General features: G+C 33.2%; 1 protein-coding gene across 1 annotated transcript in view; it reads left to right on the top strand.

Moving 5' to 3' along the window:
- Nucleotides 1-20837, top strand: part of LOC114331771 (soluble guanylate cyclase 89Da-like) — a 176138-nt gene that overhangs the window by 71975 nt on the left and 83326 nt on the right. The window contains exon 7 of the mRNA XM_050657619.1: nucleotides 6269-6376. Coding sequence (XP_050513576.1) covers nucleotides 6269-6376 — 108 coding nt within the window. The remainder of the gene's footprint in view (nucleotides 1-6268; nucleotides 6377-20837) is intronic.

Here is a 20837-nt window from a genome sequence, read left to right as displayed (position 1 = left end):
CAAGATACGCTCAAAGTAAATTTGACCTTTTTTCGTAAAAATCTCCCTCTATTTAAGTCACCCTAAATAAAATTAATCGTGACCGCTTTACCAGTTACCTTTATGTATGTGTATTGTTTATACGATCTATAAGTTTGACCGGTTTAAAGTGCATATTTTTGAAAAAATTTCGTTTTAAACCAAAAAAAAATTTTCTAAAATTTTTGGAAAATGCTCTTTTTTCAAAAATAACTTAAAAAGTATTAGCGATACGAGAAATCTCAAACAGTGAAAAAATGTAGGTTTTGCTTTTATAAATATGCTAGTTTTATTTTGTTTTTGTGATACACAAACATCGCTTAAGCTATGACTCTTCAAAGTTTGCATACACTCGTGGTTAGTGACTTATTCAAGCCCTTTCAACTATGACTCTTTCAAAAAGAAGCACTTTAAACCATTGAAACTTACAGATCGTATAAAAATACTTAAATAAAGTAAATTGTTTGTAAAGCGGTAACGATTAATTACTTCATTTGAGGTGCTAAATAGGTGGAGATTTTCACGATTTTTTTTACCAGAACTAGAAACTTAAAAAAAACTAAAAATTAAGCTTTTTCTAAATACATAGGTACTTTAAAAAAGTTGCTTCATTTTGTGGTTATTTTAGGTTGAAATATTCGATTTGGAATTTGACGAATAAGAATGTATTTTCCATGAGTTACAACTTTGCTTTTGCTGGGTATATAGACTTCACTAATAAACGAGTTATTTGCGAAAATCCGCCTGAAAACGTGTTTTTTTGTCTAAAAATATACATCTTCAATCGCAAATAACTCAAGAAGTATTAACTTTTTTAAAAAACTCTAAAGAATAAAAGTTGTTTAAAATTAATCAATTTCCGGACTTATTTTAAACACGCGTTTTTTCACCCCCGAGAAGGGGTAACTCTCACTCCCCAAGTAAAAGCAGCCAACGGCACAAGTTCAACTTTGAAGTAGAGGGTAAGTAGAACCTAAATCCAAATTTTCATGCAATTCGGAGTTGACCCTGAAAATTACGCGGTATCGCCGAATTTCCCGGGCTAAGTTATCGTTTACGCTTGGTACCTACTGTTTGTGTGTGAAAAAATAAGCAGTAAGTATTTTCTTGATAGAAATATTGTTTAAAAAATACATATACACGTTATACAGGGTGTCCCGAAAAGATTGGTCATAAATTATACCACAGATTCTGGGGTCAAAAATAGGTTGATTGATCCTCACTTACCTATATACAATAGTGCACACAAAAAAAGTTACAGCCCTTTGAAGTTACAAAATGAAAATCGATTTTTTTTCATATATCGAAAACTCCTAAAGGTTTTTTATTGAAAATGGACATAAGGAATTTTTATCGCAGCAACATCTTAAAAAAAAATTATAGTGAAATTTGTGCACCCCATAAAAATTTTATGGGGGTTTTGTTCCCTTAAACCCCCCAAACTTTTATGTACGTTCCAATTAAATTATTATTCTAGCACCATTAGTTAAACACAATATTTTTAAAACTTTTTTGCCTCTTAGTACTTTTTCGATAAGCCAGTGTTTATCGAGATATTTTGAATATTTGTCGAATCCACCACATATTTGTATATGGTTAAGTATGATTATAGGCACCTGTTAATAATCTGAAAATTTATTTATAACTTAAATTTTTTGGTATATTTTGAAAAAGAAGCCACATCTCGATAAAAGTTGACTTATCAAAAAAAGACTAAAAGGCAAAAAAGTTTTAAAAACACTGTGTTTGACTAATGGTACCATAACAATAGTTTAATTGGAACGTACATAAACATTTGGGGGGTTTAAAGGAACAAAACCCCCATAAATTTTTTATGTAAATATAGTAAAAAAGAAGCCGCATCTCGATAAAAACTGGCTTATCGAAAAAATATTAAAAGGCAAAAAAGTTTTAAAAACGTTGTGTTCAACTAATGGTACTACAATAATGAATTAATTGGAACGTACACAAAAGTTTGGGGGGGTTTAAGGGAACAAAATCCCCATAAATTTTTTATGGGGTGGACAAATTTCATTATAATTTTGTTTTAAGGTGGTCCTGCCATAAGAATGATACATGTCCGTTTTCAATAAAAAATCTCTGAGAGTTTTCGATATATTGAAAAAAATCGATTTTCATTTTGTAACTTCGAAGGGCTGTAACTTTTTTTATGAGCACATTTGTACTAAGGTAAGTTAGGTTCAACCGAACTATTTTTGACCCCAGAATGTGTGGTATGATTTATGACCATTCTTTTCGGGACACCCTGTATATTTACCATTTTAGACCATGGCATAGTTGGTGGTGAAGTGGAATGTCGCCTAATGGTACGCATTGCTTACCATTATTCATTAGCAAGTTTTTTTTTTGTATACAAAGTTATTATTTTCTGAAAGATGAAAATAATAAATTCTACAGCAAATCAATAAAAAACTTAAGAAAACTCTTTTTCGATGCCTCCCATACATCACGTTTTTCTCCACTTGACATCTCGATCTATATTTTCGAGATGTTAGATGCATATTTTATGAATTAAATATTTTTATTGGATGTCGGAGTTTGCTTTGCGTCCGGATCCCAATTTTATTTCCATTTCTCTTTGCATGCAAAGGAGAAGGTTCAGAAATGAAATTTATGTTACTTTTTATAGGAGTTTTCTAGAAAGGACTTTGTCAAATATATGACATGCGAAGAGAGATGATATTTTTTACATTATTGTGTTTTTTTCATAGATCAAGAATTCGTAATCTAATTTAAAAGTTACATTATTTTAAAAATTACTACAGAACTGACCATGTCACCTGAAGTAAATACACCTGAAGTAACCATAGCCATTAAGCGGATTAAAGATGGGAAATCACCAGAACATGATGAGGTGCATGGTGAAATTTTAAAGCTATTAGGGACACACCAAGTCACAGCTCTTACGAAGTTATTTAACAACAAATTTGAGATTGGTTACTTATCAAATGACTGGCTACTATCAATATTCATTCCACTTCCCAAAAAAGCCAACGCTAGAAAATGTGAAGAACATAGATTAATTAGTTTGATGATCCATGTACTTAAAGTACTTCTAACTATCATTCACTGGCGCATATACACCCAATTATAAGAACACCTGAGTGAAGTTAAATTTGGATTCAGAGCAGGACTGGGAATTAGGAAAGCACTTTTCAGTTTGCAAGTTCTAATACAGAGAGCCAAGGATGTCAACTGCTTTGTATATGCATGTTTCATAGATTTCGAGAAGGCATTTGAGTCCCACATGGAAAACTAATCGATATCCTAACTAAAACATCAGGACTCGATGATAAGTATGTAAGACTGGTCTCAAACTTATATCTCCAAAAAAAGCAACAGTTCGATTCGAAAATGAACCGTCCGGAATCTTCACAGTCGGAAAAGGAGTTAGACAGGGTTGCATACTGACACCAGCATTATTTAACATATACTCTGAAAACCTTTAGAGAGACCTTGGAGGAATCAGACTGTATTGCAGTAAATGGAAAACTTATAAACAATATTAGATATGCAGACGATACAGTATTGCCTCAGGGGCTCCTAAGGATGATGGATAATGTTGTAGAAGCATGCAACAAATACGGCCTAAAACTAAATTGTAAGAAGTCAAAAAAATTTATCGTTAGTAAGAACACCAACATAAACGCCCAGATTACCATAAACAGTACACCACTAGAAAGAGTGCAGAAAATATGCTATCTAGGCTGCAACGTTAAGGATACTTGGGATCATAGCTACGAAATAAAAACTCGTATTGAAAAAGCCAGAAGCTCTTTTAATAGTCTTAGGAAGATTCTCTGCAACTTATCTTTAAGTATCAATATACGCATAAGAATTCTTAGATGTTACGTCTTTAGTGTCCTCCTCTACGGAGTTGAAAGCTGGAGCTTTACAGAAGATGCCATAAAACAATTAGAGGCGTTTGAAATGTGGTGCTACCGACGTATGTTGAAGGTCTCATATATACACCACACAACTAACATAACTGTTCTCCAGAGACTAAGAAAAGAGAAAGAAATAATTAATACCGTAAAGAACAGAAAGTTGGCTTACTGAGGCCACATTATGCTTAATAACAAATACCGACTTCTGTAGTTGATTCTGCACGGCAAGATTGAGGGCAAGAGAGGCCCTGGACGTAGACGTATATCCTGGCTGGCCAATCTTAGGAAGTGGACTGGTCTAACGTCAACTGATTTATTTCAAGCTGCTGTTAACATCTCCAGCAGATAGAGAACCTCCACCTTTAGAAGAAGACAGAACTGACTGTGGTAAACAAATAGCTAAGAGTGGTCTCCGATATCTAAAACTCCAATTTATTAGCTGATGAAACCATGATGAAATGTGAAGTCGGTGAACCTTAGCTAGCTCAAGGTACAGAAGTCGTTGTAGACCCAAGTTTGAATCCACAATCTATACCGTATAATCTGTTCGTGTTTATTATAATGTATGTAAAAATAGGTAGAGTATGGTTCACTAAGAGACATCTTTAAGAGCAACATCCTGATAGCTATGAAACGGAGCACATTTGACCAATGCTTTTTTCCTATTATGACATACGGAGCAGAAACTCTCACGCTCACAAAAACAACAGCACTAAAAATGCGGGTGGCACAAAGGCGCATGGAGAGATATTGAACCAACACCTGACGAAAAAAGCAGGTATCACTGATGTCGTCGAATTCATAGCCAAGCTGAAATGGAATTAGGCAGGTCACTTAGTGAGACTAAAAGACTCAAGATGGACCAGAAATAATTGACTGGCACCCAAGAGAAGACAAACGCAGCAGAGGATGACCACTAACACGCTGGATGGAAGAAATGGTAACAAGGCGCACAAAACCGTGGAAAGTGGTGAAAAATGTGACAGATCTATGCCCAGCAGTCAACGTAAGAGGTTACATGATGATGATGTTTAAATTACGAAAAAATTATACAAGATAGTCCCGAAAAGAATGGTCATAAATTATACCACAGATTCTGGGGTCAAAAATAGGTTGATTGAACCTCACTTACCTATATACAATAGTGCACACAAAAAACGTTACAGCCTTTTAAAGTTACAAAATGAAAATCGATTTTTTTTATATATCGAAAACTCTTAGAGATTTTTGATTGAAAATGGACATGTGGCATTCTTATAGCAAAACCATCTTAAGACAAAATTATAGTGAATTTTGTCCACCCAATAAACATTTTATGGGGGTTTTGTTCCCTTAAACCCCCCAAACTTTTGTGTACGTTCCAATTAAATTATTATTGTGGTACCATTAGTTAAACACAGTGTTTTTAAAACTTTTTGACTTTTTCGATAAGCCAGTGTTTATCGAAATATTTTGAATATTTGTCGAATCCACTACATATTTGTATAGTATAGTTACGTAAGAATGTAGATACCTACCTGTGTAATCTAAAAATTGATTTATAATTTACATTTTTAGGTATATTTTGAAAAAGAAGCCACCTCTCGATAAAAGGTGACTTATCAAAAAAGACTAAGAGCCAAAAAAGTTTTAAAAACAATTTGTTTAACTAATGGTACTACAATAATAGTTTAATTGGAACGTACACAAACATTTGGGGGGTTTAAAGAAACAAAACCCCTATAAAATTTTTATGTAATTATATTAAAAAAGAAGCCGCATCTCGATAAAAACTGGCTTATTGAAAAAATGCTAATAGGCAAAAAAGTTTTAGAAACGTTGTGTTTAATTAATGGTACCACAATGATGTATTAATTGGAACGTACACAAAAGTTTGGGGGGGGGGGAGTTTAAGGGAACAAAATCCCCATAAAATTTTTATGGGGTGGACAAATTTCACTATAATTTTGTTTTAAGATGGTCCTGCCATAAGAATGATACATGCCATTTTCAATAAAAAATCTCTAATAGTTTTCGATACATTCAAAAAAATCGATTTTGATTTTGTAACTTCAAAGGGCTGTAACTTTTTTTATGAGCACATTTGTACTAAGGTAAGTTAGGTTCAATCGAACTATTTTTGACCCACAAATGTGTGGTATAATTTATGACCAATCTTTTCGGGACATCCTGTATATACAGATACAAAGATATTAAGATCCAAAGAGACTGCACGGGGGCAAATAATGAAACAGCGCCGAATATTCCAAAATTAAACCTTTACCTATCAAAGCTATCAAAACTAAAATAATTTCCTTTAAAAAGAAGTTATTTTAATTTTAATTTAATTTTTTTTGTTCCAGTATCAATGATATAGGTGAATTACCAGATCAAGGACTTTATCTTACTGACTTAAATCCTCATGGACTTAGCAAAGAAATGGTCTTGGCTGGGTGGCAAAATAGTTCAAAGTGAGTATTAATTTTGTTATGGTTATGACTAATACCTAAGCTAGTAGGTATCTAGAGAAAATATATGATATGTCAATACATTATTCATAATTTAATTTTTATTACTAAAACTTTTTGAAGACAATCAATTGAAAGTCGTACATTAAATGAATATTTGGAACGAAGTATACCTATACAAAAGCACAGTTTGCTTAGTAGATATTTGTACGGAATTTGTTGCAAAGACAACATGGTTATAATTGACAAATCTTCTTTAGGTGCCGTCTCTAATGAGCCGTTTTCCTACTTTCGGGTGGGTCCTGACGCTTATGCGTCGGGAGGTCATTAGAAAAATGAATAAGAACAGAGGTGTATTGACCATCGTTAAATTTCCAAAGCTACAGTACTTTGGACACAGTATGCGAAATGAATCCAGATATGCCCTCCTATAAGCCATCCTGCAAGGAAGATATTTGGAAAGAGAGGTTCACGAAGAAGAAAAACATCCTGCTTAAATAACCTCAGAATCTGATTCGATAAAACATCTGTGCGACTTTTCCACGCTGCTGAAGCCAAGATAAAGATTACCATGATGATCGCCAACATTCGTCACGGATAGGCACACTAAGAAGAAGATCGTTATAGAAGATTTGAAAATAACAAACTTAAATCTATACAATCCTGAAGAGTGTAAACTTCTTTCCTAATGATATTAAAATCATCATCATCATCCATTTTTCTGCGTCCAAAGATCAATATACGCCTCTCATAATTATTTCTTCCAGGTCTGTTGATCTTGAGCATCCTGCAGGTAATTTCCAGCGATTCATTTGACGTGGTCTATCCATTAGGTTGGTGGTCTACCTCTGGCTATTCTGTCTGCTGGTGGTCTCCACACTGTAATTTTTTGTGTCCACCATTGGTCACAAAATCCATCTTACAAATAATAATCCTACAAAATAAATACTGATGCAGTTAAATAGAAGCAGATAGCGAAGAAAATCGCAGTCCTCAGGATTGCGACTAATTTTGCTTTTGAAATGTTAACTGAAATTATATCACTAAAAGCAAAGAAAAGATGGTTCAGATTAGATTACAGTACAGATGAGCCTCTACTATGTCCTTATACGTATTTGGGAATAACCGTTTCCCCATCGGATCACCTGGGTGGAGGGCCCTGAACGGCAATCAAATTAGATTTCCCTTGTCAAGTATTTCGCTACTCTGTTATGCTTTATTTTTCCAACTTAAAAGGCTCAGAGCAGAGGATAAATATTTCCGAATTTTATTTCCTGACTTATTTGGCTTTCGATTCATAGATGGTGCTAGTAGTATCTTTAGTAATTATTTTGATAATTACCCCAGAAGGATGAAATGGTTTGATTGCAGTTCAGTGCATCTACCCTGGTACTCTGATGAGGAAACGGTTATTCCGAAATACGTATAAGCACATAGTAGAGGCTCTGTAATGTAATCAAATCTGAACCATCTTTTCTTTCCTTTTAGTTGATACTTTATTCAGTTTTGTGGATATTAAAGGAAACAATTCGCTAAAATTATTATCATGGTGAATGACAGGACGTGAAACGCAATTTAAGATTTCCCTTGTCGAATATTTCGCCACTGTGTTATGCATTATTTTTCTAACTTAAAAGGCTAAGAGGACAAATAATTTCGAATTTTATTTCCTGACTTATTTGACTTTTGAAAATATATCGTTTATCAAGCTATGTTTATTTTCCTCTTCAAATCGATAGTTTGGTTGTCTGACTTATTCTGATTTCAACGAAGAGTTAACTGTCCCGATATTAAATGTATTATATAGTTGATATAAAAAATATTAAAAAGATTGTTTACGAACCATATAAATTGATTTCGTATTAATATGGTTCAAAACCTGTTTACATCTTCTTGGTACATTATTTATTTTAGAAATTTTAACGTCCTATATTTTTATGACGCACGAGATTTTTATAGACAGATATACCACCTCTACATATACAGGGTGTCCCAAAAGTAGTGGAACGGTCGAATATTTCGCGAACTAAACACCGGATCGAAAAACTGAAAAATACGTGTTCAATCATTTTAAAAAATCTATCCAATGACACCAAACACCAACCCCCACTACACCCCCTGGAGGTGGGGTGAAGGGTAAATTTAAAATCTCAAATGGAAACCCCTAGTTTTTCTTGCAGATTTGGATTCGTTACGTAAAAGTACGCAACTTTTATTCAAGACATTTTTTCGAACTGTGGATGGATGGCGCTATAATTGAGAAAAACGATTTATCCTGATACCATAGGTAAATTATAGAAACGGTCTAATATCTCAAGAAATACACCTCCAAATGAGAAACCAATAAAAAGGTTTTTAATACTTTTCGAAAACCTATCGAATAACATTAAACATGACCCTCCAACCCACCCCTGGAGGTGGAGTGGGGGGTAACTTTAAAATTCTTAAATAGCAACCCCCACTTTTTATTACAGAGTCGCATTCGTCATGAAAAATTAAGCAACATTTATTCGAAACATTTTTTAGAATTGTTGAGAGATGGCGCTTTAATTGGAAAAATACGATTTATTAGCGCCATCTATCAGCAATTTGAAGAAATGTTTCGAATAAATGTTGCTTAATTTTTCATGACGAATTCGAATCTGCAATAAAAAGTGGGGGTTGCTATTTAAGATTTTAAATTTACCCCCACCCCGTCTCCAGAGGGTGGGTTGGAGGGTCATTTTTGGTGTTTATCGATAGGTTTTCGAAAAATATTAAAAACCTGTTCTTTGGTTTCTCATTTGGAAGTGTATTTCTCGAGACATTAGACCGTTTCTATAATTTACCTCTGGTATCAGGATAAATCGTTTTTCCCAATTATAGCGCCATCTATCCACAGTTCGAAAAAATGTCTTGAATAAAAGTTGCTTACTTTTACGTAATGAATCCAAATCTGCAAGAAAAACTAGGGGTTTCCATTTGAGATTTTAAAGTTACCCCCCACCCCACCTCCAGGGGGTGTAGTGGGGGTTGGTGTTTGGTGTCATTGGATAGATTTTTGAAAATTATTGAAAACGTATTTTTCAGTTTTTCGATCCGATGTTTAGTTCGCGAAATATTCGACCGTTCCACTACTTTTGGGACACCCTATATATTATTTGTACTTAATTTCATGCACCAAGTTTTCTCCTAGTCTAATGACAACATCCACTCCAAAAAACAGGAAACTTGTTTCTTGTTTCTTTTAATACAAAAGTATTCATTTATTCCTGCAGAGAGCTAGAACTTTGAAATGTTAATATAATGCCCAAGGATGTTATTTCCCTCTCAAGATAAACATAATATAATAGTTTCCTCGATGTTTTCCCGTATTTTTCTGGTTTTATTGCAGCTCTCTTCCAGGAGAGATCCTCGAAAATAAGGAAACCTTGATCTTGATAGAGATTTAATTTGGTTGTAAAAATACAGTAGTCTGCAGTGTGTACATATACACAATATACAGTGTGTAAATAAAAATATCACAACTCTCTGATTCTTCGATTTATTATAAATATAACAAAATTCTGTAAATATTAAATAATCAAATTCTTACATCATACAGCTAATATTATAGGTCTTGGGTCCACACTTAAAAATTTATTATCTCCCTCATGAGACATTTTTGAAGATATTCTTCTTTAGCGGCGAATCGATTGAGGGTAAAATTTGATTGATCCGCGGGCATGCGCACACCGACAGTATGGTATTCTAACGTTTCTATACGTAATTCTAAATGTTTCAGTTGGAAATACCTAATAGTTTCAATACCTATCTATTTGGAAAATGTAAACAAAATAATGTAGTACCTATTAGTAGGCAATGCTTTAATTTACATAATCTGATTACGAACAAACTTTCTACAAATCTTCATCTCATATATCGTTTTCTTACTCTATATTTTGTTGTATTTTATTTCTACACAAATCAAAGTAATAATTTTATTAAATTCATATAAATTTATGGTGTAAACGTTTAGTTTGTGTATATTCCCACATGACGTATACGAGAGTTTGGTGCAGTTTGAAATGGCGTCAACTTTCGTACGGCGCGGTAAACGTGAAGTGGGTTCAAGCCCCAAGCAAGTTATTATTTTTTTATTTTTTTTATAGATTTTATGATTGTAAGTATATTATTACATAATTTTTGAAGATATTCTTCTTTTTTGAAAGTGGTAGATAAGAAAGTTAGTTTGATTTTTAAATAAAATAAGTACAAATATCCTTTTATGTATATTTACTTCGTTTAAATTACCTATTATATAATAAAAGAATATCTTTTTACGTGCGTACAAAGTACACACACATTCTTTTTTATTTAGTTGTTCATGTCGAGTTGAATAACTTTTCTATTTCCGAAAATTTTCACGACAACTTTGGTGCGTCCGACACAACTGGAGTTTAAAAGTTTGTCGGAAAATATTACCAGTTAATTGTAAATATTTTTATCAAACATTCCTACAAAAATCATCTGGGAAGGTATAAATTTTATGATTCTTTATAATGCGTGCCCCCCAGTTGTCGGACGCACCAAAGTTTACAAACCTCTATATTTAAGAAATGCCCCCATCCCGAAAATTTTCCGAAATAGAAAAGTCCTTGTAACAAGATAAGAATAACTGAATAAAAAAAGTCTCACGATGGTGGTAATAAATTTTTTTGGGGTAAATTTGAATAAATTGAGTAAATTGAATAATTTTTTTTAAGTGCGAGCCCAAGGTCCATTACTTGTCCTAACGAAAATTCCTTCTTAACGCAGAAACACTTGTTAACATTTGTTTTATTAAAAATGATGATCCTTTGACCTTTATAAATAAGGAATTTTCAAGAATACTTGAACAACGGTGACGAATCAAGAAAGTATTTTTACGAAAGGAAACGAACAGCAATCGAATAGAGGAATATGATGAAGTAGAAGAGAGCTGATTAAAAATAAAAATCATATCTAGAATAAATGAAAAATAAGACATCACATTCATATTATGAAAACTATAAGACTTTACAATGAGACAGATACCTAGGTTTTCCAGAAAAATCTAAACAACCTACTCAAAAGATCTGGAACTTGACTTCTATGCATTACAAAATAAAATGGGGTAAGAATACAGAGATGAAAAATGGGAGAAGTTGAAGCCATAAAGGCAAACACGTGGATAGATTACTTTTAAAGACTGTTCTCAGAAGACCAACCGACACTATGTATAATCCGTTTGAAAATTATTGATAGCACAGTTTTTATCACACAGCTCGTTTGCATTTTTTGTTGTATTGTATATAAAGCTGTCGAGGTATATGACCACCTCGACAAACCTTTGAATAATTAACTATTTTTAATGGAAAATAAGCCACAATTTTACTAAAAAAATGATTTTATTAACGTTTCTACGTCCAAATCGGATGCCATTGTCAAAATACAAAAAAAAAGTGTTGTTGCTTAGTCAAAAACTCTTCTAATAATTTATTTAATCTGACTCATTTATATCGGCAATTCAGACATATATTATACATTTTAAAGTAGAAGACTTTAAAATGATATTGCCAATATTTACGAGTTGCGTTCCTGGGACGACTTTACTCAAAGATAGTTCATTCGATTATATGAAATCGACCCCAACTCAAGAATATCCGTCACAAAAAAGTCATAGCATGTGATCTGTCTTTAAAAAGACAACCACATGCAATGATGACAGTAAAATTCTCGCGTTAGAGATTCGATAGTAAATCACGACGGAAAACGCGAATAATGGAATCTCTTACGCAAGAATTTTACTGTCACCATTGCATGTGATTGCCTTTTTAAAGACAGATCACATGCTATTATTTTTTTTGTAACGGATATTCTTGAGTTGGGGTTGATTTCATGTAATCGAATGAACTATCTTTCAGTAAAGTCGTCCCAGGAACGCAACTCATAAATATTGACAATATTATTTTAAAGTCTTCTACTTTAAAATGTATAATATATGTCTAAATTGCCCATATAAATGAGTCAGATTAAATAAATTATTAGAAGAATTTTTTACTAAGCGACAACATTTTTGATTAATTTATTAATATTTTTTGCATTTTGATAACGGCATCCGATTTGGACGTCGAAACGTTAATAAAATCATTTTTTTAGTTATATTGTGGCTTATTTCCCATTAAAAATAGTTATTTACAAAAACGCCACAAGAAAATAGCTTCAGAAAAACTTTGAATACAATACAACATAAAATGCAAATGAGCTGTGTCATAAAAACTGTGCTATCAATAATTTTCAAACGGAGTTTAGCAGAACCACATAGATCAGAAATACTAACTAATGAACAAACCAAACTAAGCAAAGTAAAATGGGAGGACGCAAAAGGAAAATTAAAAAAACAGAAAAGGTGCATTCACGGACGAAATAGCAATTGAGCTGTTAAAATATTGCGGAACAATGATAGCAGATCAATTATTAGCACAGATCATCAACAAAATATTACAATTAAACAACGTGGGTACTGAAAGAATACAAAATAAGCGTACCAATCGTGATGTTTAAAAAAGGTGACAAAAAGAACCGCAAAACTATTACTGTACCTACTATGTATAACTATATCCTATGTAGCCCAGTTGGGTTAGCATTTGACCTTGCATTACGAGCTGCCCCAAATGTTATTTTTCTAAGCTTTAGGGAGGGGAGAACCGTTTTTGCTCAATATCTCCGCCATTTTCAACTTTTCAACAAAAATTATAACAACTAAAATTGTTGAAAATATGATTTTTCTATAATTTCTTTTATTATAATATTTTTCGTGCGATTGATATTTTCCGAGTTATGGCGGAAAATAGTGACAGTTGACAGTTAGAGCATAATAATTATACAATTATCTCGTTTATTATTAGTTTTACGACAAAAATGTACCTATATAAAAATCGTAAAAGTAGAGAAAATTGAATTTTACATAATTTTGATCTCTTTCGTTTTTTTGGTAAAATCAATATTTAAGGTAGTACGTATGCAGTAAAGGCGCGAGCGTAAGACCTGATTGATTTTATAGCAATTGTTTTTGTTCAATATCTACGTCATTTTCAACTTTTAGACAAAATGGCCACAAATAAAATTGTTCGAAATATGATATCGTACAATTTCTTTTCAACAATGTTTTTCGTGCAATTGATATTTTCCGAGTTAAGCGGGAAAATAGTAAAACGGGGTGGGGGGAGAATAATTTTTGAATTGAATCTTGTTTCTGAGCTGCCCCAAATTTTATAATTTCTATCCTTTAGGGGAGGACAATAGTAGTGTAAATTTAAAACCGCGACTGAATTGCCGTGATCAATATTTTCCGAGCTAAGAGGAAAAATAGTGGAAGTGGAGGGGAAGCATAATTATTGAATTGTATTATTTATTAACATAATTGTACATAAACAAAAATATAGAGAAATATATAAAAGTTATATTAAAATTCTAAATCGTCTCCTAGTTTTACAAATTATTACAACAAATTATTTTATCGTGAAAACATATCTGGCAAAACCAGCTCTGTAGGCTTTACAAAAACGGAATTTACATCAGTGCCGCAAAGCCTCAATTACGTTGCCATAGTTTTCAATTCGGCTTCCATTTGGTGTTGGGTAAACTAACAAGGAAAGCCTACACACTAGGTCTAAACCGCAGGGTCTGCTATACATTAATAATAAAATATTAAATGGAAATGAGTGCCGGAAGTTTAAATATTTAAGTTACTGTTCTGGGGAAAAGTTTGCTGATTAGTGTTATTTGCTCAAATTCCATGTGAAACAAACATCCAATAAAAGGATTCATGTGGAGTTTATAATTAACTTTTTTATGGTCATTCTTTATTAAAATTCTCATTTTTCTACACACAGTCGGTACTTATTACAATTTAAAATAGGGATTAAATTTTTTACTGGACTATACCATTACGTAAAAACCAGCATCGTTGAACTTTTGTCTTCTTTCTAAAATTGCGATCCGATCGTACGTGGTGTGGCATTCTTCGCTCGTTTACGTCGACAAAGAGAGATAGAAAATAGTTAATAGTAAAAGTAAAAAGAAAAGAGAGTACTGTCAGGGAACATCCATAAACTACGTCGTTAAAAAGGGGGAAGGGCGACTTTGCTTATTACGACGGTATACGACAGGGGGAGGGGGTCATTATTGCACGTCCGACGTCGTTTGAAGTTCACGAATATAAAAAATGTATTCTATTTTAGAATTAAAAAAATTAGTATATTATTTTTATCGCATACTTTTCATTTTGTTTTTATGACTCATAAGCTTAATAATATTGCTAGCCGTCTTCTACAGAATAACAAACAATAAAACATGGTTCTACGTTTTTACACAAACGCTTCTTTTCAGAACAACGCCTCTAAGCAATAAATATTAAACTGTTCACTTATTAACTGAATACTCTGTGTGAAGCAATTCTACAAGAATGAATAGAAATAAAATATTCTATTCTATTTCGGTAGTACATTGTATCTATTTATACTTAATAAAAGAAATGGCATTGGAATCAAACCAAAATAAATATTAAGATTTATATAATGCAGTTAAGAAAGCTTAGGAACTCCGATAAAAGTGTTTTCTTTTGTCCCAATGAAGCTAATTATTAGTTGTACAGTGAATTGAGAGAAAAAAGTACGCAGATATTAAGAGGAAACAGTAGCGATCAACAGGTAGCGAAAACGCGTTCCAAGATTGCGGCTGTAATTATGAATATTTTTTTGAGATATTTGGCACACGTATTCGTAATATAATATAGAATGGCGGTACAGAGCCCAATTTGAAAAATATATTAATATGTGGAAATTACTCTGTAATTAAATACAATATTAAAAAAAACGAGTCTGTACCGCCATTAAGAAGAACAAAAAAATACACTTTCTTCAAATAAAGTTTTTTATCCGATACCTAGATTTTGTGTCATTTTGGAACTACTAATGAAATAAAAAATTTTAGAAGTTCATTTTATCTCACAATAAAACACTGAAAAACGTTTGTTTTCTATACTTCCACAAAATTTTGTGGAAATATAGAAAACAAACGTTTTTCAGTGTTTTATTGTGACATATTAATATATTTTTCAAATTGGGCTCTGTACCGCCATTCTTTATTATATTACGAATACGTGTGCCAAATATCTCGAAAAAATATTAAAAATTACAGCCGCAATCTTGGAACGTGTTTTTGCTACCTGTTGATCGCTACTGTTTCCTCTTAATGAGCCACATAGTAATACTGATTTGGATACATTCGTAAATAAACTTGGAGAGCTAATGTTGAATGGGTTGTATGTGAGAGTTTATTTTAAATGAAGTAAAAACAGACGTACTCTCAATCATTTATTGTAACTTCCGACGACCGGTTTCGCTCTCTATAGTATGCAGAGCATCTTCAGGTCAACGGTTGCAAGTTAGTAAATGATTCGGCTACGAGGAGCTACTTCCTGAGTAATCAATAATATGATATCTTGCTCAAGGTATGCTAACGGGATATGTTGGAATAGACGGAGAATATGACTTGTAACCGTTGACCTGAAGATGCTCTGCATACTATAGAGAGCGAAACCGGTCGTCGGAAGTTACAATAAATGATTGAGAATACGTCTGTCTTTTACTTCATTGGAGAGCTAACTTTAAAAAATCCAGAAATAACATTTCTTTAAAAAAAATTCTAAAAAGGAGGTCAATTTTTACGACGTAATTTATGGATGTTCCCTTAGCGCGCCACATGACTTTTAAATTAATAAATATCGTCAGCTTACTGCCAAAACCAACTAACTCCACTTTTAAAATTTTGAGAAATCTACCTTTTAAACTTTAATTTAAAATAAAAGATCGTCTGAATTTAAAAAAAAAATGAAATATAGTTTTAAATAATAAATGCAAAATATTTTTCAGTTCTTTAATCATTTTTTAAATTCAGACGATTTTTCATTTTAAATTAAAGTTTTAAATGTAGGTTTCTCAAAACTTTAAAAAGTGGAGTTGGTTAAATATTATTTACTTTTTGATAAATTCAGTCGGACCACTCCGATGAAGCTTGTACCGTAGAGTACCGAGGGTACACCACCAGTGTTGGCGGTAGAAATTTTAGTAAGTTGGTTAATGCATACAGTAATAAAAATTCCGACACAACAGAGCACTCCATAGTAAAAATTACCACGGCACTAACCGTACCAGCCCCTAGTCGAGTCGGACAGCTTTTGACTTCCTTTGAACCGTGTACATTTACCTACAAACGATGAGATATTTCTCTCTGATCCAGGCTGTCGGTACATAAGAGGGTTCGGTCATAGCCCAAGGATCGTAAATCACAAATTTTGAGGGAAATAACGCTATTTCACGTGGCGTGGATTCCTGTCTTTAGTTTTTATGTTTTCCTATTACATATTTTTTATTTCTCTTCTACGCCACTTTCCATGGGGTTCCAGTTTAATATGGGGCTTAGCCCCGGCGCAAATTGATCCTAATCGAACACAACCTGACACCGGCGAGTTGCGTAGAGAGTTCTGCGCATCCTAATATCAGTGAATACAGTGCCAGGTCTAGAATGCAAACGTTTGTCATCGGAACACAATTTTCTGGTGTCGTGGGACGCGTGACTCAATTCTCAGTTGTGGTTTTGTTTTCGAGATGGACGTAGAAAAGCTAATAGAACTCGTTCGGAATTACTATTATTATAAACAACACTGATTGTTATTGGATTGTCGTTGCAAAAACTGCTTACCTATTACATATATTTATATCTCGTCTACATATTTTATTTTTAAGCATGAACAAGCCCGGTATGATGACACATTTTATTTGAGGGTAATGCGATATTCACAGATATGCTTAACGGTTTTTAATAATGAATCATTTTTAATGATAATGCTGTGTAGATTTAAGAAATGAATTATATTTACAAAATTTTTATACCTATAGAAAAGGGATTACGCCATCATTTGTGACATTGTATTTCTAGGCCTGCATCCCGCGTACCAACAAAAAGTTGATTAATAGTAAGTTGAAAATTTGTTAGTAGCTTAACGGTGTCTCGTCAGACAAACTTTGATGTACGGGAACACTGAAACAGGGGAAGTTTTAATTGTGGAACAGGTTAAAAATTTGGAACGTCATACTACGAAAACGTCCCATGTATTTTGTCGGACAGAGCTTCCAATTGATTTGTTACCCTTTCATTAAACTCTCATGCAAAAATCAGACTGGTAATTATCACCAACTGGGCATTTTAATAAATCCGACAAGAGAACATGTCAAATGACAGGAATTATGACAGGTGATAAATAGCAGTCTAATTTTAGCATGAGAGTTTAATGAAAGGGTAAGAAATCAATTGGAAGTTCTGTCCGATAAAATACCTGGGAAGTTTTTGTAGTCTGACATTCAAAATCTTTAACCTGTTCCACAATTAAAACTACCCCTGTTCCAGTGTTCCCATACATTAAAGTTTGTCCGACTAGACACCGTTACGCTATTAACAAATTTTCAGCTTGCTATTAATCAACCTTTTTTGTTACGCGGGATCCGGGCCTATTCGTTTTAAGTAACCTTTTTTTTTTCTAATAATGTGTTCTTGTAAAGGCATATCTGTTATAGCCGTTTATTTTGTCTAAGAGTAGGTACCTAATAAAGTTATTAGAATTTTAATGACAAAGCGGTGTTGGGTTTTGATTATATTGTACTAATATTTATTTATCACAGTAAATTGTACTTACAATTCGTATTAAGTTCTTTTCCGATTTTCTCCCATACTTCGTCTTTAAGTTTCGTCCTCATGTAATCCTTGTGGCTGGTATCATATACAATGGATATATTTCGTGTTGATTTCGATATTACCATAAATTTAGTTTTCTTTATATTCAAATATAGTCCATATTTTTCGCTGCAGTCTGCTATCTTATTCATCAATTTCTGTAGATCTTCAAGTGTTTCTGCGATCAGAACGGTATCGTCGGCAAATCTCAGATTGTTTAATCTAACACCATTTATTTTAATACTTATGGATTGCTCAGAGAGTGTTCTATTCATTACGTCTTCGGAATAGAGATTAAACAGGGTTGGTGACAGTATACACCCTTGTCTCACACCTCGCTTTATTTCAATTTCTTCAGTGGTATTATTCTCTACTCTCACTACTGCTTTCTGATTATAGTACATATTTGCTATTAGTCGGATATCTCGTTTATCTAAATTCTTTTATGCCAGGAGTCACTTTATAAAAGGCCTTGTTATAATCTATGAAACACATCAGATACAGATACATCAGTATTTTGTAATCAGTATTTGTACTCAGTATCTACCACTGAGGCCCGGTATCAAAAGTAACCGTTACAGGTCCGCACTGATTTTGCCCGTCCCTCTATTCGTTGCAGAGAATGCCAACGGTTGGGTCTTGTTGTGATCAATATGCGGTGCGCTAGAAAAATAACTGCACGGGTCACCCGTCCCGCCGGCGCAGGTTGTGACTCGCTTAGGTTCAATTTGCGCCGGGGTTAAGGTGCCGTACATTTCTGCGTAGGCGTCCACAATAAATTGTCAGAGAGACGAACATTTGAATTATTTGATTTTTTTTTGTCTTTGAAGACGCGTCACCAAAAGTAAGCTTTTGTGGAAGTACTGACACGTGTGCCATAGTTTCGCCACTATGGCATTTAGGCAATACCTTTCTAAACTAGACCTTTCAGATACCGTTCTAGACTTTTCCCTGCACTTGGGCCATACTAATGGCCCAATTAATAATTTTACTCCATTAATTTTTACTCTAGAGTAAAATTATAAGGTTCAATATACTCTGTTGCTCTTGAGTAAGTAGCACATTGGAAAAGTTATTCTATCACATTATCCCTTCTAATTGCTGACAAACAACATATTTTATTAAAATTATATTGATACAGGGTTAGGCCTCTGATCTAGGGTAAACCCTAATAACAGCAAACATTTCATGTATGTTTCTAAAATGTACACACAGGACATTGAAAACATTCCTGGAATGTCCTCAAAAGCACAAGAAGGTCCCCTAAATGTCCCAGGAAAGTCCTCTGTCAGCATTTTAAACATTCCCTGAATGTCTTATTGGAACATTCCATGAAATCTACGAATGTTCTTCGGATATTCACAGTATATTTTTTAGACATTTCCTGGATATAGTCGATGATGTGGCATAATACCTCCGATTTGTTTTTTTATGAGTTTTGTAAGAGAGACTAAAAACTTTTTTTACAGTCACCTCCTGTTTTCATATGATAGTTTTTGACATGTTTTGAAGTAAATTCAACTATCTATTTACTACAAAACATGCCAAAATTTACATGTGAAAACAGGAGATGACTTTAAAAGTGGTTTTTAGTCTCCTACAAAATTCATGAAAAAGCAGATAGGAGGTATTCTCACATCACCGACGATATACCAGAAGTGTATGTGGCCATACCAAATAATACATCCTTGATAAATATAAACATTTTTATTGCATAAAATCTTGTCATATATTTTTTTCCATAATCATCACTACGATGATGATTCATTGTATTGAATTGTACATTACAATTACAATCTGGTCATAACTGACAAAATGAGCAATTTTAATTTAACCTAAATTACTACTGTTCCTTAAACCATAGCGTCTCTAATCTAATCTAACAAGATCCTTCACTATTCTAACATACACAGGCACACAAGCACTATGCTCTGCTTTTCACTATCGCCTATCACTCAAACTACTTCAAAAGGCTTTGACCTCTTCAATCTTCTAGTTTGCCTAGTAGTATCGAGCAGCTGGATTTCCCTAATATTCTCGTACTTATGAAGTTGTTGCTCGTGACTTTCTGCCATCTTCTAGCTGATTATATCTAGGTCCCATTTCTGGGTCCTTATGGAGATCACTGTTTGTCACATACCAAGGAGCATCTACAATATTTCTCAGTATTTTTTTCTGAAATCTTTGTATAATTTTTATATTACTTGGTCTAGTATACCCCCCTAGTGGGCATCCATAAATCCACATCCATAAATCCATACAGGTCTTAATATTTGTTTATAAAGTAATAACTTATTATGCATCGAAAATGTGGAGTTTCTTCCAATTAGCCAATACACTTTTTATATCCTTCTTTTGCCTTTCATAGCCACAAGGCTATACGTTTCCTCCCTGGTTTTTTTGTAGACCACTTTCAGCTGATTCTAAAAAAAATAAAATGAATGGTAATTTCTATTTTTTACAATTAAAAATCAAAAGAAATAGGTACTATTTACAGGTAATAATATGCATAAATAATTGGTTTCATAAAGAATAAGGAAAATTGAATACGGGTTTTATAATACTTACATAATTGTTTAAACAAAAGAGATCCAGCCAGAGTAAAATTAACAGACAGAACAGCAAAAAAAGCCACTAATTTCCACTTTCCCAATATTCTTTATCTATGCATTTTTCAATCAGACATTTTTAG

Source organism: Diabrotica virgifera, chromosome 8, assembly GCF_917563875.1.
Source record: "Diabrotica virgifera virgifera chromosome 8, PGI_DIABVI_V3a".
Taxonomy (NCBI): domain Eukaryota; kingdom Metazoa; phylum Arthropoda; class Insecta; order Coleoptera; family Chrysomelidae; genus Diabrotica; species Diabrotica virgifera.
This window is presented reverse-complemented; position numbering and strand designations above follow the sequence as displayed.